Source organism: Schistocerca americana, chromosome 6 (assembly GCF_021461395.2).
Source record: "Schistocerca americana isolate TAMUIC-IGC-003095 chromosome 6, iqSchAmer2.1, whole genome shotgun sequence".
NCBI lineage: Eukaryota > Metazoa > Arthropoda > Insecta > Orthoptera > Acrididae > Schistocerca > Schistocerca americana.
The window spans coordinates 228,614,076-228,638,173 of NC_060124.1; the positions used below are offsets into that span (position 1 = coordinate 228,614,076).

The 24,098-nt window shown below is 41.3% G+C and overlaps 1 protein-coding gene across 1 annotated transcript in view; it reads left to right on the forward strand.

The window, feature by feature from the left end:
- LOC124619627 (cyclin-K) overlaps positions 1 to 6,712 on the forward strand; it is a 63,003-nt gene extending 56,291 nt beyond the window's left edge. The window contains exon 8 of the mRNA XM_047146137.1: positions 4,633 to 6,712. Coding sequence (XP_047002093.1) covers positions 4,633 to 5,015 — 383 coding nt within the window. The 3' untranslated portion in view covers positions 5,016 to 6,712. The remainder of the gene's footprint in view (positions 1 to 4,632) is intronic.
- The last annotated feature ends 17,386 nt before the right edge of the window (positions 6,713 to 24,098 follow it).

Genomic DNA, 24,098 nt, shown 5'->3' on the forward strand with positions numbered 1-24,098 from the left:
GTAATAGGTGTGTCTCGTCAAATTCGATGCACTGTGATCCGAAGTTCATGCTATTGCCAGTGGTGGTGTTGTAAATTAGACAGTTGCTGCAATGTTTCCATCTCTGTTTATTTTCTTTGGCCGGCTGGTGTGGCCGTGTGGTTGTAGGCGCTTCAGTCTGGAACCGCGTGACTGCTACGGTCGCAGGTTCGAATCCTGCCTCGGGCATGGATGTGTGTGATGTCCTTAGGTTAGTTAGGTTTAAGTACTTCTAAGTTCTAGGGGACTGCTAACCACAGATGTTAAGTCCCATAGTGCTCAGAGCCATTGAAACCATATTTTCTTTGCCTTGAGTAGGTCCCTCGGTTTTGGAAATGATTGAGTCATTCCCAAAACAAATTTCAGATGATAATATGCTATGGAACACTTCAGCTTACTGTCCTGTGTTTCCACAAGGGAAAAGTGTATGCTGATGTGAATAATTTAAGCATTCATGTTGCATGTCCATGAAGTTGAGATATATTTCTGTGATAAATGTTTGTAGAAACCACTTAGTCTTTCTGGTCTTATATTTATCTTTCAATTCCCTATCACTCTATAGTTCAATGAATTTCATTCATAATATTTACAGAATAGATTTCTGCTGTGTATGGCGTAATGAAACTTGCTAACTCAGTTTCCAAAGATGATTTTCTTTACCTTATTTCTAATTTGGTATTGAACATACACAGATCCTCCTGTGTAGCACTAAAAATAGGTGGCATTGAAGGTCTGCCATAAAGCAACTTGCTTAGTTTGTCTTCTCATGTGACACTGATGACTTGGACCTGTTGCTCCATTTACCTTGGCTGGCTCTGTACTCCCAGTCAGCCTCACTAAACGGGCTTATCCTTGAAAGCACACCAACTTGGTACTTTTCTCTCCATAATCTACATGTGTAGGCTAAGAGGTGCTAAATGGTAGTGACACTTGTGTTGAGTGGTGGTGACACCAGGTTGCTGAATTACTGTTTCGTCTGTGTGACCAGTCTGCTACTGGAAGCTGTGTCCAATGGCCACATTTGGAAGCAATGATGGAATGAACTGTTGCAGATAATTACTCAGATGGTAGAAACCACCCTAACAGTAACTGCAGGGTACACCTACACACTGAGGCAATCAAATGATGATGAGGTAAAGTGCTCAGTACTGGCCAACACAATGCTGTATTCGGCTCACCTAGAGTGTTCGGTACTCTGTTCTACTTGAGGTCTCCCATATCTCCCTAACAGCTCATCAGCTGCTTCAGTTGACAGGAGAACTCTGTATCGAGGATACCAAAATGCCTTTTTGATCACAAAAGTGAATGCTGAAACAAAAACTGGTATTCTTTCTGCTTAGTCGACTTTCTTGGTCCAGAATACATTTTTTCCTTAATGACTTTTATTTTCTGGATTTGTTTCTGTCTCTAAATGCTGAATATTTTGTGCTTCAATCACTGATTGTTTACTGGCATGTATCAGAAGATATCATTTTGTAAATTTTAAGCTTAGTTGTGATATTTGATTTGTTCCTTACGGGTAACACATCAGTGAAGTTGTTATATATACTGTGTTAAAATTGACCACACAGTATCTCAATATAGTGGAACCTTAATGGAGGAGGAGGAGGAATTTATCATTGTCATTGCAGTTTTCAGTCCCCAAAAACATGTACCCTTTCAAACCCTTGAGTCTTCCAACATTTGTTGTAACTGTATGTCACATAAAAACGAATACTACATATATTTTTGATAGTCTTTTCTGCATGTATGAAAAAGTTAAAACTGGAGCAATACTTTTCAGCATCTTATACTCTCGTCAATGCAATATAACCACTTGTTACAGTGCCCTGGTTTGCCACTAGTGCTTTCTGCATCTGCTTAATATGACCTTCCTTTTTTTAGTCATTTCATTGGAACTTTGAATAACTGATGCCCCAACAGCAATTTTTGTTTATGGTTTGTTGCAGATTCCGGTTCTGTATTATCTCACTTAGATATTAGTATAGGAATCAACAAATGCTCAAGGCTTTCTATTAGGACAGCAAAAATAGTTAGTATCGTGTATAAAATAGTCATATACATACATGTAATGTAGGGTTAGTAATGTGCATTCTTGCCTATTACATATTATACCTACTTGAGGTTGTGAATATGAATAATTATTCTGTAATGGTATCATTGTATGGCATATCTTTCTGAAGTGGGACTGTCTTTACATAATGCTTTGAAAGTTGTTTATTATGAATGTATTGAAACTTAAAAAGAACTAACATATTTTGTGTATGGGAAGTATTCTATATAAACATGCAGTCCATATAATTGCATCCTCCTTTCATGACTTTATTCAATCCCCAGCCTTAGCATTAAAGAGCTTCCTGCTGTGGATAATGGCCTGTGTGTGAATGTGTAGCTCAGCAAGAGAACTGTTAGCCCACTGGAATTTACTGTGCTGGGACTGAGGCTCTGCATCTCAGAGTCTCAAACAGGTTACACCTGTTTGTGGGTTCACTACTGTTATATAATACATCAAGGCACCTACAGTGAAGATCTTTTCATCTCGAAAGAATTGAGCTGCCCATTTTCATATATAATCCAATACTGTAACAAATTCTGATGAGGAAATGTTTTTATCTTTAGTGTTTCTAGAAACATTTACTACATTTAAAATCAGTTCTGCACAAGAAGATTAAAAACAACTTTAGGATTGATATTCCAAAATCCTTTTAAATTGTAGTTCAACAGGCTACTTTTAACTGAAGGCTGTTTCTTGGCTGGATCAGTACCATTGTGTGTACACTAGTGCCAGGAAGTGTGTTTCCTAAGGAGAAAATCACGTTTCGCACCTGTGGTGTAGGGGTAGTCTTTGATTAGTAATCAAAAGTTCCTGGACCCTGCTTAAATATTGAATAAAAATCATCAGAAATGGTGACCGAAGACTTCTAGCATAAGAATTCACCCTCATTCTGCAAGTGCCCTTGTCATAGAGGGTGGAGAAATGGAGAGGTTCAGGGCACTCTCTTGCACTTAAGAGTGGGGCACTGCCTCTAACAGTGGAACAATCAGCAATGATCAATGGCATGAGGATGCCGAAGGCAATGGAGACCACTGCATTAAAGACACACAATGCACATCCACAGGAAATAGCCTGTAATTGAAAAAGTGTCTTGATGATCTCTCAACTGGCAAAAGATTCCAGATTAGTCGTCCATTCGGATCTCCAGAAGGTGACTGCCAACGGGGATATGACCGTGAGAAAAAGATTGAATAACCAATGAAAGGGTAACATTCTAAGATTTGGAGTGAAGAATGTCAGAAGTTTGAACATGGTTGGGAAGTTAACAGTCTGAAAAGGAAAATGCTAAGGCTCAATTTAGACATAGTGGGTGTCAGTAAAGTGAAATTGAAAGAAGACAAAGCTTTCTGGTCAGACAAGTATAGGGTAATACCAACAGCAGCAGAAAATGGTTTAATGGGAGAAGGATTGTTATGAGTAGGAAGGTAGGGCAAAGAGTGAATTACTGTTTACTGTTCAGCGATAGGATTGTTCTCATCAGAATCAACATATACAATAAGTACAAGAATCAAGAGGGAACAACAAGACTGGAAGGCCAAGAATGAATTGCTTGGATTAGAGGTAAGCAGGGAGGTAGTCTTTCGCCCTACTGTTCAATCTGTACATTGAAGAAGCAATGATGGAAATAAAAGAAAGGTTCAAGAATGGGCTTAAAATCCAGTGTGAAAGTATAGCAATGATAAGACCCTCTGATCACATTGCTGTCCTCAGTAAAAGTGAAAAAGAATTATAGGATCTGAACAGTCTGAGTACAACATATGAATTGAAAGGCAAAAGTATGAGAAGAACTGGAAATGAGAGCAGTGAGAAATTGAACATCAGATTTGGTTATCACAAAACAGACACATTTAAGGAATTCTGCTACATAGGCAGCAGTATAACCCATGACAGATGGAGCAAGGGGGACAAAATAGCAGACTAGCACTGGTAGAAAGGGCTGTTCTGGCCAAGAGAAGACTACTAGTGTGAAACATAGATCTAACTTTGAGGAAGACATTTAGAAGAATGTACTTTTGGAGCAGTGTTGTATGGTAGCTGAAACATATATTGTGGGGAAAACCTGAACAGAAGAGAATCAAAGCATTTGAGATATGGTGCTACAGAACAATGTTGAAAATGATGTGGACCAATAAGGTAAGGAATGAGGAAGTTAACTGCAGAATTGGTAAGGAAAGGAATATATCCAAAACACTGACAAGAGGAAGGGACAGGATGATAGCACAACTGTTAAGACATCAGGGAATAACTTCCATGCTACCAGAGGGATGTGTAGAGGGTAATAACTGTAGAGGAAAACATCCAGCAAATAATTGAGGATGCAGGTTGCCTGCTCAGAGACGAAATGTTGGTACAGGAGAGAGGTTCATGGCAGGCTGCAGCAAACCAGTCAGAAGACTGAGGACTCGGGTATGTCAGTAACCAAATTTGAATTAAATTCATCTTCAGGCTAACTGTCACATCCTCTAGAAACATTCTTTTTGAAACAGCATTTCTAATTTCAGTATATTTGAAGCATCTAACCACTACGATAATGAGAAACTTTCCTAATTATTTTTCAGGTATTCCACCAAAAGTCCTGAACAGCATTGCAGAGACAAGGGTAACTCCTAATGGCAATAACGAGACCATTATCCCAGGCCTTGGAGGGCCATTGCAGCCAGACGAGTCATCTGTTCAGTCATACCCACAGTATCCGCCACCTGCAACTGCAGTGCTGCCACCTCAGTACACTGCGGCTACAATTGCTCCACCTGCTGCAGCTGCCTTCCCACCTACTTACACTACTCCAGCACCACCATCTGCTGCTGCTGCCTATACTAATGCAAGCAACAGTGGGCAACCGTTGTCTTCTTCAAACGTTTACCATTCAACTAACTCAGCTGCTGCACCTAGCTACCCACCGTCTGCACCAGACTGGAGACCAACTAGTGGATATGTATGATCGAGGAGCAGGCGCCGTGATGGTCGGCGCCACAAAAAGTCTCAACGTTCTACTGAAGTCCCAGTAGTACCTGTCACACTGTAGAACTCTCTGTTCACTGTAATAGATGGTCATATTATTATTGGTTTTTTCCATCTACATTTCTAATTTTTTATTCATTTCTTCATATATTGCACATTATTTTGACACTAAGTACAAAGTACAGGGAGTTCTTTGCATGACTTTTTGGCACCTTGCCATTGATTTTGTATTTCAATCTATGTTTCAACTTTAGCATATTTAATTTCGGTAACAAGTATACATTTAGTATTGATGTCTGGGTGATTTTCATAAATTAAACCTTGCAATCATTGTACTGACTTATAAAGACTGTCAATTTCAGCACCACAATGATCAACTCTGCTGCCTGTGATGTGTGATAAGCAAATTTCTTAGTTGTAAGGAAGCAGTATTTTAGGTTCAGAATTGTCAGAGAGAGAGAGAGAGAGAATTGTATACAAAATCTCTTAATTACAGTGTTCTTAGACGGAATGAGTTATTATGTACTGCCTAAAGTGCGTGGATTATGGCATACATATAATCAGTCTTCTTAAGTTTTCATTAACTGTTTGCTTTGCTTCACTATTAACAATTCATCCCTTAAACTATTAACAGCTGATTATTTCTTTGAGCATTGAGCATCAAGCACAGAGTATTTAATACATTTATTTTGAAGTTATGAAATTATGTTTTTAAACGTCAAGCTGGATCCTTTGCTGTAACCTGAATTGTTTCATTTTATTTCTGAGGTGCATACTTCAAACTTTATTCTGATTTTCCTTTGGGGACCTGCAGGCGGTAAAAATATTGTATAGTTGGTTTTATTGTTGTCAAGACCTTCATTGATACTCAAGCAGTCAAGTTAGTTTTTGTTAATTTGATATAGTGTATCCTGTTGGTATTGACCATTAAATGAATTGTGTGTTTGAAGTGTGTAGTGTATTTCCAATGACATTTACATTTATGACATATCAGAAGCTGTTCAGTAATCTCATATTGAGATTCTGGCGCTGATAAATAGTAAATTCTTTTAGAAGCTGTATCAGCAAGACACCACTAGCATCTTTTTGTACATTACCTGTAAAGCAAAGATATAGCAAGACCAGCAGTAAATGGTAGACTGGCTACATGATCCATGTTGCTTTATTTTCATCAGCAGTGTGAAACAATTGGCTTTCTGTTAAAGCAGTCCACTAAGCTGTGTGTGGCCTGGTTTCAGTAAATTTTCCCTCCAGTCGACAGTTTCTATATTGGAAACAATGTAAGACAAGTTGTAGTTGTATGCTGCACTTGTCAAAGATTGTATATAATACTTCATCTAATTGTAAGACTGAAGACTGATTTGTTTTTCAGATGTTCCAAAATAAATGTGCCATTTTCTGAAGTATGTTTTTTGTGTCCATTTAAACCCTGAAATTCACGTGTAGTTGAAGTTATCAATTATATGATGGAATTTTATGAAGACAGAAGTGAGACACTTGCCACACCTTTTTTTTTTCCAATAACAGTAAAAAGAATATATTCTTAAAGACTCTTTGTTGTGTCTAGACAAGACAGCCTAGACACAATGAGAGGAAGCCGAAAGGCACGCGCAAAGCTAAAGCCGGATGGCATGAGGTCTGAAACAGGATACGTAATGAATGCTATAAAGAAAAGTACGCAGCTTCTGGAATACTTAACTTTAATCCATCCTTTTGGTACATCTGGAGATTGTGGCGATACAAGTGAGACTCTTTAGATACATGCAATGTTACTAATGGTACCTTGCTAGGTCGTAGCCATTGACTTAGCTGAAGGCTATTCTAACTATCTGCTCTGCAAATGAGCGAGGAATCGTCACTGTGCATCGCTAGCTATGTCGTCCGTACAACTGGGGCGAGTGCTAGCCCGTATCTCCAGACCTGCCTTGTGGTGGCGCTCGGTCTGCGATCACACAGTGGCGACACGCGGGTCCGACATGTACTAATGGACCGCGGCCGATTTAAAACTACCACCTAGCAAGTGTGGTGTCTGGCGGTGACACCACACTCTTCATCTTGACAGCTGATGACAAACACTTAGACAACATTGAGAGTAATAACTTACAAAATCATATTACGCATTGGCTTAAAGGTTTGTATTTGTTTTTTGTAATTATGATGGTAGTAGCTTAATTATGTGGATGTATGGGGTGTGTTGAAAATTAATGCCTCTGAATTTTTTATGTGTAAATTGTTAAAGCTTTTTAAATAAAACAAATTTATTAACATTTTATGTGTATTCTTCATACCTGCTTATCTATTTCTCAACATAGTCATCCTGGCAATGAACACATTTCTCCCAAAAAGAAACCATGCGTTCACCGCGATGTCGCCAAACACAGATTCGACCATCATGATGCTGTAAACAGAACCTGGATTCATCCGAAAAAATGACGTTTTGCCATTCATGAGGTTCGTTGTTGAGTACACCATCGCAGGGGCTCCTGTCTGTGATGCAGCATCAAGGGTAACTGCAGCCACGGTCTCCGAGCTGATAGTCCATGCTGCTGCGAACGTCGTCAAACTGTTCGTGCAGATGGTTGTTGTCTTGCAAACGTCCCCAGCTGTTGACTCAGGGATCGAGACGTGGCTGCACGATCCATTACAGCCATGCGGATAAGATGCATGTCATCTCGACTGCTAGTGATATGAGGCTGTTGGGATCCAGCATGGCGTTCCGTATTACCCTACTGAACCCACCGATTCCATATTCTGCTAACAGTCATTGGATCTCAACCAACACGAGCAGCAATGTCACGATACGATAAACTGCAATCGCGATAGGCTACAATCCGACCTTTATCAAAGTCAGAAATGTGATGGTACGCATTTCTCCTCCTTACACGAGGCATCACAACAACGTTTCACCAGGTGACCCCGGTCAACTGCTGTTTGTGTATGAGAAATCGGTTGGAAACTTTCCTCATGTCAGCACGTTGTAGATGTCGCCACCGGCACCAATGTTGTGTGAATGCTCTGAAAAGCTAATCATTTGCATATCACAGCATCTTCTTCCTATTAGTTAAATTTCATGTCTGTAGCATGTCATCTTCGTGGTGTAGCAATTTTAATGGCCAGTAGTGCAAATACGGCCAGGCAAACCTGAATGGGGACAAGAAAGAGTAAGGTCAGACAGCTGCCACCATTCTGTGTGGTATGGCTTACTTTTGGTTCCATTCTTCATTGTTACAAGTCAATTAACTAAATTTTGCACAGTATCAGGGATGAGGACCTCCATAAGCAACAGGTTTGGAGACCTGCAATCATATACAGGGTGATTCAAAAAGAATACCACAACTTTAGGAATTTAAAACTCCGCAACGACAAAAGGCAGAGCTAAGCACTATCTGTCGGCGAATTAAGGGAGCTATAAAGTTTCATTTAGTTGTACATTTGTTCGCTTGAGGCGCTGTTGACTAGGCGTCAGCGTCAGTTGATGCTAAGATGGCGACCGCTCAACAGAAAGCTTTTTGTGGTATTGAGTATGGCAGAAGTGAATCGACGACAGTTGTTCAGCGTGCATTTCGAACAAAGTATGGTGTTAAACCTCCTGATAGGTGGTGTATTAAACGTTGGTCTAAACAGTTTACAGAGAATGGGTGTTTGTACAAAGGGGAAAGTTCTGGACGGCCGAGAACGAGTGATGAAAATGTAGCACGCATCCAGCAAGCATTTGTTCGCAGCCCAGGAAAATCGACTCGCAGAGCTAGCAGAGAGCTGCAAATTCCACAATCAACTGTATGGAGAGTCCTACGAAAAAGGTTAGTTATGAAACCTTATCGTCTGAAATTGGTTCAAGCACTGTCTGCAGCTGATAAGATTAAAAGAATCGATTTCTGTGATTTTATCCTTGCTCAAATGGAAACAGATGAATCTTTCGTTTCAAAGATTGTGTTTAGTGATGAAGCAACTTTCCACACTAACGGGAAAGTCAACCGTCACAATGTCTGTATATGGGGCACTCAGAATCCGCGGGAAATAACTCAGTATGAACGTGACTCGCCTAAGGTGAACGTTTTCTGTGCCATTTCAGCCGATAAAGTTTTTGGTCCCTTTTTCTTCGAAGGTGCTACTGTAACTGGACTACAGTATCTGGAGATGTTAGAGAATTGGCTGTTCCCTCAGCTCGAACAAGAAGTACAACAATTCGTATTTCAGCAGGATGGAGCGCCACCACATTGGCACTTATCTGTCCGTAACTACCTGAACGTCAACTACCCGAGGCGATGGATCGACCGCCAGGCAGCCCGTGACAGAGCACTTCATCACTGGCCTCCAAGAAGCCCTGATCTTACCCCCTGCGATTTTTTTCTTATGGGGGTATGTTAAGGATATGGTGTTTCGGCCACCTCTCCCAGCCACCATTGATGATTTGAAACGAGAAATAACAGCAGCTATCCAAACTGTTACGCCTGATATGCTACAGAGAGTGTGGAACGAGTTGGAGTATCGGGTTGATACTGCTCGAGTGTCTGGAGGGGGCCATATTGAACATCTCTGAACTTGTTTTTGAGTGAAAAAAAAAAAACATTTTAAATACTCTTTGTAATGATGTATAACAGAAGGTTATATTATGTTTCTTTCATTAAATACACATTTTTAAAGTTGTGGTATTCTTTTTGAATCACCCTGTATTTTCAACAAGTATGTCTGATGCTGTTTCTCTGGAGAGATGACTTTTTTGACTGATACCAACTATGTGTAAGAATTTTGTAACGAGCGTTTTTAAACAAGCAACAGTTGGTTTCTTCACAGATGGAGCAATCACTATATCACTTCCATACTTCAACAATTGAGCTTTCACAGTCTTGATATCAGGATAGTAGTCACTGTGGATCTGGCATATTAACAGCTGAAAAAGAAATTGATGCTCCTTACCATTTTCACTGAGTTAGTTGAAAATTTGCTACATAGCACCATCAGTTTCAGTGGCATATGGAATATGTGTGTGTGTGTGTGTGTGTGTGTGTGTGTGTGTGTGTGTGTGTGTGTGTTTTACATGCTTTTCATTGCTGTGCAGGACCTTCATGCATCTGATGTGGTACTGGGCCTCTGCTGCAACCAAGTCAGGAACTTTTCCAGTACGACATATTATTGACCATCCTGATTTATTGTTTTGTCTTTCAACCAGGATCAGAACAGTCTCTCACAGCCCCAGACTATGCACACAATACACTAGGTTCTGTTGATTGGCTGGGAGCTTGATTTGTTGATCCAGAAATTATGGCATAATAGCCGATTCACACAAAAAAAAGTTGGTTTTGAAATCAAAATCCATTTGAGCAGATAGTGTTTCTTTCTGACTGCAACTTTCTTGGCCCAAAGGGCAGTTCCCATCCTTTCCCTTCCTAACTTGCTTCAAGAACATTCTTAAAGCCAACTTGAAGCCTATGTGATTGTCTCACAAACATGTTACCCTTTCACCACAGCAAGTACCAACCACTCCAATAACATTGTGACACTACTGGAGATTGGAATTTGGGAATGGGTGTGCAACAAAGTATGGTAAGGGCAAGGGATTGTAGATCCTGAGAAGACCCATTTCATCAGCTTTGAAATCGTGCTAACTTCAAAGTGCGCTAAATGCCATACACTTGGTCTGACGAAAAAAGTCACTCAGGCCTATTATGTGGGAAATCGTATCTGCTGTATTTTCATACATAGTTAACTATGCTGAAAAGTGTGTCATTCCCAAGTTATGAGGGAAAAAACAAAAAGTCAAATTATTTCATCAGTTTTTCCATTTTTGATCCATTTATGGGCTGAAATTTTGGTGGAACTCTGAAAATTTGGATTCAGCACCCTTGAAAGTGTACAGGAAGCTTGTCAAAAAATCTCCATTATTTGTTCTCTCTGGGCACAATTTGACTGGACTACTTCTGTTGTCCTCTGTTTTGATGCCACTATGATCACTGGATGACTAGCTTTGATTCATTTACTGCTTTGACATAAGACTAAAATGTCTTAGCATTCTCTGCCAGATTTGTAGTTACAATGTTAGTTTTGAATTCATTGAACACTTCACATAAAGCTCTCAAGCTTCTCATGACTTCATCCAGTTTTTCTTTGTCTGGGGTTCATGCTACATTTGGATCTATAGTGAATCTTTCTCTGCTTTCAGTGCGGATTTTGAATACGGCTGTGAAACCTCAGTTTGTCTTTTCCATCCTTCATAGTTTTGCTCAGCATGTAAGTGTCTAAGGAGTGCTGTACAATAATCTAGAACTTATCCATTTATGCTCAACGTTTTTGCTCTGAGATGGATATTTGACACTGACTGCTCAGGTGCCCTGAAATCTGTTTCTTTTCTCATTTCTTAAGCAAAACTATGTTTGTACCTCTCGTAAGATTTCTGTTGACACTGGTAGTCAGTGACACTACATGATCACTGATTCTGTGCTCTTTGTCAACTGAGTTGAAATGTCCACAATTTCTTGTAACCAGGAGATCTAGTGTTATCCTCACGATTTGGTTCTCTGATCAACTGTTCAAGGCAAGTGGACCAAGCCACTTTGTGAATTCAGTAAAGGAAAGAGAAAGAGGAGGAGGATGAGATGAGGTTCTTCTGAGCCCTTGAAAGAATGTAAACCAATGTAAGGGGTTTTCGTTGGCAAATGCTGCATTCGGAAGTGTATGTGAGCTGATGCAGATCTTCCCTTAACTTTGTAGGACTGTATGTTTGAAAGTTAACAAAGTGTGCTTAGAACAATGTATAAAATGTTAAGCCACTATATAAACAGAACACATACCTTGAATTCACTAGCCCTTTTCGTATGAGGTGGTTTATGGCAGAAAGATGCCTTCTCCATTTGCCATGATAAAAGCTAAACTTGAAGCTAGTAGAGAATCAGTAAAGTGATTTGCAAAATGTTTATGCAAAGTTTGGCAAAGGGTGAAGTGAGCCAACAAGAAAGCCTTAGAATATCAGGAACAGATGGGGTAAAATGTAGGAAAACTGCTGAAGTGTAGAACTGGTCAGTTGGTACTAGCAATGAATTGATATACACCTAAAGATAAAAGTAACATGTTTTTAATCAAGTACCATGGTCCATACCAAGTTATTGAAATGACTTCACCAGTTAATGTTAAATTACAGTCCCAAACCAAAACATACCTCGTTAATGAGAGTAGGGTCAAGCCAACCGAGCTGTCGATGAATTTCCACAAGTTCCATCAGCTACACTAGAGTCCAATCCATGAACAATAGCGGTTCGCGCATGTCGAGGCATGGATGGGGATTGCATTGTTGATGATTCCAAGCAACAGTTGCGGTACACACGTGTGCATACTTTTCACTTGAAGAAAGCTTGTATCCTGCAATTATGTCCGCTTGCTTATGTAGAATTTCCACCACAATCAGCAATGACAACTCTTAACAAATGGAATCAAAATTCACTAAAAAGCTCTCTACAATCACATTTAATGCTCGCATTAGCTATTTCATTCCCAGTAGAGTGCTCAGAACACTACTGAATGCTCATTGGCTGTGGAGAATATGTGATGTAGGTGCACAGAACAAGCCTAAATTCAACCGCCATCGCTCATGACTCCAACTATAGTACCAATGAAAACCTCTAAGGAAGTTATGAAAGCATAAATACAGTACATCTTATGCACTCAAGTCACAGGATAAGTAGTTTGTGACTGTCTTTATGCTTTTCCTGGGGTTTTTGTGTAAACACATTATCGTTATTTTGTCAAGTATTCCTATAAATTTAATTATTTTTGTGATATGTTTCATAGGCTTCAGAAGTTTTTTGGTGTCAAATCAGGCAGCTTTTTCTTCATTTATTGGGTAGGTGCATAAGTTCATAGCATTTTTCCGTAAGTTTAATAAACATAACAGAAGCTTTAGCCGTCAATAACGTTCTCCTTCACTATTTCCAACAGCCTGCTAACATGTGACGAAGCAAGCTGGGATATTTTTACTTCTCCTCTTGTTTTGCCATCTGCATCCTTAAAATTCATTTTATTCGTGTCCTACTAATCACCATTAACATATGTGAGTATAATCTGCATTTTCATAAAAGAAAAAGGGTTGGCCCTCAGTTTTAAAGAAAATAACACCACATCCAATTTTGTGCTTCGTTTTATTATGTAATTGATTTTCTAATTTATTTCGACTATTCGTAGTTAGTACCTTTTGTGATATGGTGAAATCAGTAATTGTCTCGTAACTTAAAAATTCTATTGTTGGGTTATAAACAAATATAAGTTCTGTGCTAAGTATAAACATTTGGACGACGAAACACTGCCATTCTTTTAGCATTTATTTGGCTCTATTCAAAAACATGTTAGCAAAGCCAGCCATTAATTAATTCCAAAGTAATTAACAGTTTTGTCAAAAGTATTGTTTGCTTAACAATATCTGTTAATTTCATCATTCAAACAAATAATTTGGCCGAACTCTTGTAGTAGAAGAAACTGTTAAAATGGCGGAATTTTTCGATGTATTCAGTTAATTTAATGAGTTAAGTTTTAATTTATTGTGAGGACTTATAAGGGCCCAATTTTGGTCCTGAGACAGTCAGTCCACAGCCAAGTTTCAGACGAGGAACCTGTATTGGTTAGATCAACAACAATGCATCCACTTACCGGTGAAATAAGTGTAACAGGCCACGTGCTAAAACAACGATAGTGTCTGTTTAATACATACCGTATTATGCGGCAAGAACTGTGTGGTTAGGTTTTTACTGCTCATAGATGTTCAACAGTAAACTATTGCAGCAGTATGTTGATGTTTGCTTGCAACCTGTTAATGAGACTTATCGAAAGTTAAACAATAGTGCACTGGCCATATTACTGTGTATATTGGGGAGTTGTGAACAGTGAAAGTAAAGAACTATGAAACATAACTGTGCACCTGTCGGCTACATTATTTGCAGTAGTCAGTGTTGAAATGCCAGCCCCATATTTCAGTCAGTATCACAACGCAGTATGTTGACACAGAGGACACTCAACGAAGAAATAAAGCAGGCGAACGTCACATATGGTCCCCCGGGTGTGGAACATTGCATGTGGGCACAATAAACTAGGACTTGTGAACTTTGAACAGTGAGCTCAAAAGCGGTTTACAGTTCAGTGAGGCAACAGGCAATCAGTGCTTGGGTTTCCTGGCCACAGTAGGACACCAACCAATCAGCGAGTGCGTTCTATGGAAGCAGCCACTGGTACAGGAGCAGCCAGTCAAATCAACACGAAGGTGGACACAGCTGGCTAGGATAAACTAGACGCCTCGCCGAGAGAATTACAGCCTTCCGTATCCGCCTTCCTTCCCCCACATGACTCCTGTATGACCTCATCTGCTTCCCTCACCTCCTCCTTTCCTCCAACATCTCCGCATCCTTTACACTGTCCGCAGGCTTGATCCCCCCCACCCTTTGTTTCCTCCTCTCTTCTCTCCCCCCCCCCCCCCCCACCCCCACTCCTCCATTCTTCCTTCCTCCCTTGTCTGTAAGCCCCTGGCGGATCCTATCTGTTTGCTCATCGTCATCAGTGTACTACATCAGTGTTGTTTGGTGCTGTTCTCCAGTGTGTCAAGAGCTGTGATTTTAATTGTGTGCTGGACTTGTACATAGTGTTATTGTCGTTGATTGTTATGTGCTACACTCTCCGTCGATACTTTTATGATCCAGTGTGTGGTTTTGTTTTGTGTGCGCTCATTTTTTATGATTTTGATCTCCTTTATACAGTCGCCCCCTTATTTTGTCTGTTCTCTTCCATGATGTTCCCCCTTTTTTGTATCTGTTCTCTCCTTTATGTTATTTTAAATGTCTTCTATTGTATGATTGATGTCTTCTGGCTGAAGAGCAGCGCATATGCTGCTTCCAGCCCGCCCCAGATGGGGCATTGAAATACAATAAAGGGAAAAGAGAGAGAGCAAGCGAGAGAGAGAGAGAGAGAGAGAGAGAGCCGAACTTGCAGCAGCCGTGCAGACGACAAAATGAAGTGACAACCGCCGCAGCAGCAGCAGAAGACAAGTGAATAAGAATAAGGTAATTTCATAGAATAAGCCATTTTATATTAAGTGATACGTAATGAGTGGCATGGAGGCTTTCCGGCAGTCGTTCTTCCCGTGAACCATACGTGAGTGGAACGGAAAGGGAGGTAATGACAGTGGCACGTAAAGTGCTCTCCGCCACACACCGTTGGGTGGCTTGCGGGGTATAAATGTAGATGTAGATGAACGAACAAGACAGTGTGATTGAAAACAAAGCTGTAGAGGTTAAGTTTTTAAATAAACGGAAAGATTTAATGGGGACTGATTTGCAGGATAATAGTGGTTACAGAAAATTTGAAGTGATGTTAAGGCAAATTATGAGTAGTATGTGTATGAAAGAAGACATTAGTAGGTTGGGAATTGGTATAAAGTAAGTAGTACATAATACTAATGAGAAATTATCATTAATAAGTAGTAAATGTGTAGAAGAGAGAGAGAAACTTTGTGATGACTATAGTAGGAGGGTGGAAGCTTCCAAGACATTTTGTGCTGAAAGTAGAGTTAAACTTGAGAACCAAATCGATCACATTAAAAATGATTCAGAAACTGAGTTATACACCAAGTGTGCAGTAGTGGTAGAGGAAATGCCGGTAAAAGTAAATGAAAATATAGATTCCAAATTGACTGAAATGAAGAAAAAGGTTGAAGAGGCACAAAATCTAAAGCACACAGAAAGTGACGGTGGGTCTGATAATCAATTCGGTAAGCAGGATGGTAGATTTTCCAGGGAAAAGATTAATGAGGATTCGTTGTATGAAGAAGATCACATGGTAAGTAAAAAGGAAGTGTGACACCCTGTAATAACACAAGTATACATGTTAAGTGTTTACTGGACAGTGGTAATGATTTGAATGGCATTTTTTGAGTCTACTACGAACACAGAGGGTATATTGGTGATGCAGGTGTCTGGAATAAAAATTATTGGTGCTACTGGTAAGCTGTCAAAGAGTGTGAAACAAGAGATATGATTAACTGTGGAACTGGGAGGACAGTTGTTGGAGTGCAATTTCTTGGTGATTATTCAAAATCTCAGCATTGATGTAACATTTGGAACTAATTTCTTGTGCAAATAGCAAGTAGGGGGTTCAACATTTTGTATTGGATTCATTACGTGGCAAAAATACTTACCCCAGCTGTCTGTCTCATTTTTCATGTTTCCTGAGGCAGTCAAACTCTTCTACTATCTTATCTGTAGTTTATAAGTGAATCAGAAACATTCTTTCTTTGACTGTCACGTGATTTTGTACAGCAGCATACTTTAGTATAGGAATATGTTAGAAAAAATTTCTCCAGCGTTGTATATTATGTTGCGTTAGTTATAAGTAATGGAATCACAAGAAGATGGAAGAAAGTAAATTGTTACCATGATTAAAGAATTTCTGTCAAACAATGAGGTAAGGTAAACAGATGGTGAAAAGTATCAGCATTATGTGGAGGTGAAGGTGCAGATTATCTGAAAACTGTAATCAACATCTCAAGTAATCAGCTCATTGGTGCCATAGCAGAGGCAATATGCAGTAAGAACCATCTTGAATGTTAGGTCTTAATATTAATTGTGGTATAATAGAAGTGTTTGTGTTCACTGCAATCAGTATATGGAGATAACTATCTACCCATAGAAGTGTCTCATGGTGCAGCCTTTCCTAACATTAAGGAATTACAACTTTAAACATAGTTGCCTGGAGTATGCAAGAATTGTATGTATATCACCCTTCAGGCTAGAATCTCAAGCAATTTGATGGAATACAGTGAAATAATAGTTTTTTCTAAGATATAATTGTGTCTGATCAGTAATGAGGGTTAAGTTTGCCTTAGCATAAGGATCTGTTACTGTGGAGTGTTTTTCAGTAGAATCAGTTTTGCATTAGATAAGCAGAACAAGTGTTTCTTTATTGAAAATATGCAGGTCATCCCACTATAGGGATGTTATTGTTGTGTAACCACTCTGCCACAGGCTGTGCAATATTAACAGGTGCTCAATCTTGTTGAAAGATGCAATCGCCATCCCCGAATAGTTCTCCAACAGTGGGAAGCAAGAAGGTGCTTAAATCATCAATGTAGGCCTGTGCTGTGATAGTGCCATGCAAAACAACAAGGGGTGCAAGCCCTTTCCATGAAAAACATGACCACACCATAACACCACCGCCTCCGAATTTTACTGTTGGCACTACACACACTGGCATATGATACCCACCGGGCATTTGCCATACCCACACCCTGCCATCGGATCGCCACATTGTGTACCATGATATGTCACTCAAACAATGTTCTTCCACTGTTCAATCGCCAAATGTTTACGTTCCTTACACCAAGCGAGGTGTCGTTTGGCATTTACTAGGGTGATGTGTGGCTTATGAGCAGCTGCTTGACCATGAAATCCTAGTTTTCTCACCTCCTACCTAACTGTCATAGTACTTGCAGTGGATCCTGATGCAGTTCGGTATTCCTGTGTGATGGTCTGGATGGACGTCTGCCTATTATAGTTTTCTATTACGGCGGGAGGATCCCCCGATTTGTGATGCTTGTGGTGTGCACATCTCTGTCCGGCACATTTTAACAGACTGCATTTTATACCGTGATGCAAGGGCAGAAGCACAAGTTGATGGGAATCTGCCCTGTGTTTTAGCTAATGATGAGACGTGTGTGTCTAGGGTTTTAAAGTTTTGTGATGTGTCTGGACTCTGGCCTAAACTTTTAGGCTGGAGGTTTTAGTGTATTGCAAAGTGACTGGCTCCTCCCTTTTTCCTTGCGGTCAGCCAGCTTCGTCCCACGCTTCAGTGTGGGTAGGCACATATTTTTCCAAGCTAGTTTCCTGTGTCTTACATTCTGTTTTGTCTTATTGTTCTGAGTCTTTTCTTGACACCCATCTCAATCTGTTACTGAGTGGGTGCTGAAGACCTTGCCGTCGTGCACCCTTAAAACCCTCTCCATCCATCACATCCTATTATACATTACGACCCTCTTCAGCTGTCGGCGGTCTCTGTCAGTCAACAGACAATGTTGGCCAGTACGTTTTTGTGCTGTATGTGTCCCTTCACATTTCCACTTCACTATCACATCGTAATCAGTGGACCTAGGGATGTTTAGGAGTGTGGAAATCTCGTCTACCGACGTATGACACAAGTGACACCCAATCACCTGACCATGTTCGAAGACCATGAGTTCCGCAGAGCACCCTGTACTGCTCTCTCATGATGTCTAATGATTACTGAGGTCGCTGATATGAAGAATCTGGCAGTAGGTAGCAGCAAAATGCACTTAATATGAAAAACTTGTTTTTGGCGGTGTATGGATTCTTTTGATGACATAGTGCAGATGCCCTACCCTCTCTCCACCTTGTCGCTGCACACTCCGCAGCAGCACTTCACTGTCCCCTATCCCTACCCTGCTATCGCTCCCCCTCCCAGCCCCAGCCTCTGCCTTACCCTCACCCAGTTGCCTCTCCTATCACACACTGCTGCTGCTCGCAGTGTAGCTTCAGCTGCCACAGTGACTGCTGTCGTGTGTGTGTGTTTTCTGACAAAGGCCTTGTCGGCTGAAAGCTTGTTTTGTGACAATCTTTTTTTTGTTCCCATCTGCAACTCAGCAATCTCCACTATATGGTGAGTAGCAACCATCCTTCTCATAATATTGGAACATAGAAAATAGTATTATACAATTAAAAAAACAAAACAAGAATCTTGTGGTTCAGTTCTCACGAGCACCCAAATCATAAAACCTGTACAGTTGTCAATGTAAAAATGTGTAATGAGATTATTTCAGATGTAATCTTAGAAAAATTTGGAGAAAATTTTCTAAAGGAGATGGAGGTGTTGCACAGCAGAAAAATATCCTGGGCAAATGTAAAATTTTTGAAGTCTCCCCTGGCCACCTCTGAGCCAAGCCATGACAATGTCTTCATTGGAATGTCAAACAGGCAGGAGATCTTATATTGCAAATAGCACAACACGCAACCAAGGCAACTGCTACACACAGCTAAATCGCCAATGCAGTAGTTATGACCTCACTCTGAAGGAAGCATAGCATCCTGCCAACAACGCACAATGGAGTAATAACACACAAATCGTAGGCAAGTTCGACTTCCAACCCACTATCACTGCAGCAAGTAACAAGCTAAAAGCCTGAAACAAAAGGTCAGATTACTGCAGTGCGCTGAAGTATACTGATAAGCCCAAAAAACCAAGTCACATTTGGTCATCCTTGCCAAAAGACATCGTCTTCGCCTCTGACAGACAGCTACAAATATTTGGGCTTCTGAGCCCTGCAGGTATTCAGTTCCAGTAAGCCAGTTCCATAGCAGGACCTACGATGCGCTGACTATCATTCACCAGATGACTACTACTATTGAGACAGCAAGCAGCTCACTGACCTGCTGGACTTATCCATTGTGAGCTGGCACTGTCTCCTCTGCTGAGATGAAAACTCTGAGCCATCTACACTACTGGCCATTAAAATTGCTACACCACGAAGATGACATGCTACAGACGCGAAATTTAACCGACTGGAAGAAGATGCTGTGATATGCAAGTGATTAGCGTTTCAGAGCATTCACACAATGTTGGCGCCAGTGGCGACACCCACAAGGTGCTGACATGAGGAAAGTTTCCAACCGATTTCTCATACACAAACAACAACTGACCGGCGTTGCCTGGTGAAACGTTGTTGTGATGCCTCGTGTAAGGAGCAGAAATGCGTACCATCACGTTTCCGACTTTGATAAAGGTCGGATTGTAGCCTATCGCGATTGCGGTTTATCGTATCGCGACAATGCCGCTCACATTGGTCGATATCCAATGATTGTTAGTAGAATACGGAATCAGTGGGTTCAGGAGGGTAATGCGGAACGTCGTGCTGGATCCCAATGGGTTCGTATCACTAGCAGTCGAGATGACAGGCATCTTATCCGCATGGCTGTAACGGATAGTACAGCCACGTCTCGATCCCTGAGTCAGCAGATGGGGACGTTTGCAAGACAAAAATCACCTGCACGAACAGTTCGACGACGTTTGCTGCAGCATGGACTATCAGCTCGGAGACCATGGCTGCGGTTACCCTTGACACTGCATCACAGACAGGAGCGCCTGCGATGGTGTACTCAACGACGAACCTGGGTGCACGAATGGCAAAGCGCCATTTTTTCGGATGAATCCAGGTTCTGTGTACAGCATCGTGATGGTCGCATCCGTGTTTGCGACATCGCGGTGAACGCACATTGGAAGCGTGTATTCGTCATCGCCATACTGGTGTATCCACCCGGCGTGATGGTATGGGGTGCCAATAGTTACACGTCTCGGTCACCTCTTGTTCGCATTGACGGCACTTTAAAGAGCGGACGTTACATTTCAGCTGTGGCTCTACCGTTCATTCGATCCCTGCGAAACGCTACATTTCAGCAGGATAATGCACGACCACATGTTGCAGGTCCTGTGCGGGCCTTTCTGGATACAGAAAATCTTCAGCTGCTGCCCTGGCCAGCACATTCTTCAGATCTCTCACCAATTGAAAACGTCTGGTCAATGGTGGTCGAGCAACTGGCTCGTCACAATACGCCAGTCACTACTCTTGATGAACTGTGGTATGGTGTTGAAGCTGAATGCGCAGCTCTACCTGTAAACGCCATCCAAGCTCTGTTTGACTCAATGCCCAGGCGGAACAAGGCCGTTATTACGGGCAGAGGTGGTTGTTCTGGGTACTGATTTCTCAGGATCTATGCACCCAAATTGTGTGAAAATGTAATCACATGTCAGTTCTAGTATAATGTATTTGTCCAATGAATACCCATTTATCATCTGCATTTCTTCTTGGTGTTGCAATTTTAATGGCCAGTAGTGTACTACTGGCTCACTTGGGGGCAAACTGATAGTGTTCAGCACACTGTCATACAGTCACTGTTCCAGCGAGGCACGCTAGCTGCTGCCCAGCCCTCCACACCACTTCCCTCCCCAACTTGTATCTGTGAGTGGACATCAGCATCCATGAACTTCCTCTAATGGAGAGGCTACGGAGTAACTCTGCATGACCATCATGTCCCATGCAGTGCTGCTGGAGTACTATCTCAGATGTCCACGAATGTGCCCTAGTACACAGTGTCGTTGAGCTGTTGGGTGTCATTGCCAGACAAGTAGCGCCTGCCACCAGCTGGGCTGGCTGCCTTGCATATCACTGCTTCTGCTGTGCTGGTGCCCTCAACTGTACAGACATGTATGCATCAGCATGTTCCAAGCTCACATGTTGGTACCACTGCCATCACCAATGCTGTGGAGATGACGATTCAATTGTAAAGCCAAAACCAATAAGTGTGTAAACTGGTAACGCTGTCTTGTCAGTGTCCCTGGGCTACTGACAGACCCTCACCACCCCAATCCACACTTCATCATTCTTCTAGTATAAGAGTCACATGCTAATGATCCCTACAGTATTTCAAACATAGAAATCATCAATATGTAAGAGCACAGTTACTGTTCAATAGCATCATGTACTTACATAATAAACCAGTTGGCAACTACTGACGAAAGTTCACATCACTAGTTTCCAAAACTTTAAAGTTCATGCTTAAAAGATTTAGAATATGGATAACCATACAACATTTTGATTTGTAACATACACTGATTAGTCAGAACATTATGACCACCAACCTACTATTGGGTTTACATCAATAGTATGACAGTGGTCATATACACCCATCCAGGCAATAGCAGCATCATCTGGCAAGGAATGACTGCTAGCTGGACACATGCACAGTGCACCGAGTATCTGTCAGCGCACTGTCTGTGCGTAGAATGGGGACGATGCGCAATCTATCTGAATTTGACCGAAGGCACATTCTAATGGCCCACAGGCCTAGCACAAACATTTCTGAAACTGCATGACTTGTCAAGTGTTCAAGAAGTGCTGTGGTGAGTATCTTCAACCAAGGTCAAACCATCCAGACATTGTGGGGTCGGACGTCATAGGTGGGCAGACTGGTAAAACAGGACAGGCAATGAACTGTGGCAGAGCTAACATCAGACTTTAATGCTGGGACAAGTACAAGTGCATCTGAACGCACAGTGCACCAAACTCTCTTAACAATGGGTGCTGGCAATTGACAAGCCGTGCATGTGCCAATGCTAACACCAAGACATCAGCAACTATGACAAATGAGCACGTGCGAATTGCACAGTGTGATGAATCCCAACACCTTCTTCATGCCGTAGGAGGATGCAAATCTGTCGTCTTACAAAGCGAACAACTCCCGGACACCCGTATGGAGGGACGGAGACAAGCTGGTGGCAGCTCCATTATGCTGTGGGGGGAACATTTACAGGTGCATCCGTGAGTCCAGTGGAGCTCATCCAAGGCACCAGGATGACAAAGGAATATTGTACAATGGTTGCAGACCACACACACCCCTTCATGATGATCATGTTTCCCAGCAACAGTGGCATTTTTCAATAAGATAATGCACCATGTCACAAAGCCAGGAGTGTGATGGAATAGTTGGAGGGACACAGTGGGGGGTTCCAGTTGATGTGCTGGCCCCCCAACTTGCCAGTTCTAAACCCAGTCAAACACATCTGAGATGTGATTGAATGAGGTGTCAGAGCTCAATGGCCCCCTCCCAAGAATTTACAGGAATTATGTGCAGATGTGGTGCCAACTCCCTCCAGCAACTTACCAAGGCCTCATTGCTTCCATGCCGCGACACGTTGCTGCTGTTACCTGCACCAAAGGTGGACATACCAGCTGTTAGCTAGTGATCACAATGTTCTGGTTGATCGGTGTTTGTACTTCTAACTTCCTTGATAATTATGTTGAAGTGTCGCAATGTAAACATTATGTAAGATCAACTTATACATATCATACTCAGATATATTTGGAAATATCTAATCGCCTGCATATTGTGGAATACAGCTGCTTCCATAAGCTGCAAATCTCTATGAAGTGAATGGAAGAGGGTTTCCAATATACCAGTTATTAGTGCTTCATCATTTTTCATTCCCATATGGATCACTGGAAGAATGATTGCTAAATGCCTCTGTGCGTGTGCTGCAATCAGTCTAATCTTGTTTTCATGCTCTCGTTGGGAGTTACACACAGTAGGATGGAGTATATTCCTAGCTTCCTCACCTAAACTGGTTCTTGAAACTTTGTAAGTAGACTCTCATGGAAAAGATTGTGTCTGTCTTAAGGGTGAGGCCAGGGAAGGTTCGCAACCATAGCATCATGACACACTCCCATGGGTAAAATAAACTTGTGACTCAGACTGCTCTTCTTTGTATCTGTTATCCCTTATTAGACTTACATGGTATGAGTACCACACTCTTCAGCAGTATTAAAGGAGAGCTCCACAAGTGTTTTGTGAGCACTCTCTTTCATAGCGTATTGCATTTTTCTAGTATCCTTTCAATGAACCAAAGTCTGTAATCTGTTTTACCTATTTTACATACCTACAAATCGTTACAGTGAAATATTTGTGTAAACTGTCTGATTCTAATCTTGATTCATTAATATTGTAGTCACAGGGAATTACATTTTTGCATTTCCTATATCCCATTTTATTACGTACTCCCCCTCCACCTCTCAATGACATAATTCTTTACACTTTTCATCTCCACTTCTCAGGCTGCCCTATCATCGCTGAACTAGGACTGACATAGCACATATCTTTGACTTCCTATACTTGGTTGCCCTACCATTCATCTCTGTCGCACAGTAGAGCAACCTGATTCTCCTTTCTAACCTAAGTGCACACACACACACACACACACACACACACACACACACACATATATATATATATATATATATATATATATATATATATATATATAGAGAGAGAGAGAGAGAGAGAGAGAGAGAGAGAGAGAGAGGGAAACATTCCACGTGGTGGGAAAAATATATCTAAAAACAAAGATGATGTGACTTACCAAAGGAAAGCGCTGGCACGTCAATAGACACACAAACAAACATACACACAAAATTCAAGCTTTTGCAACAAACTGTTGCCTCATCAGGAAAGAGGGAAGGAGAGGGAAAGACGAA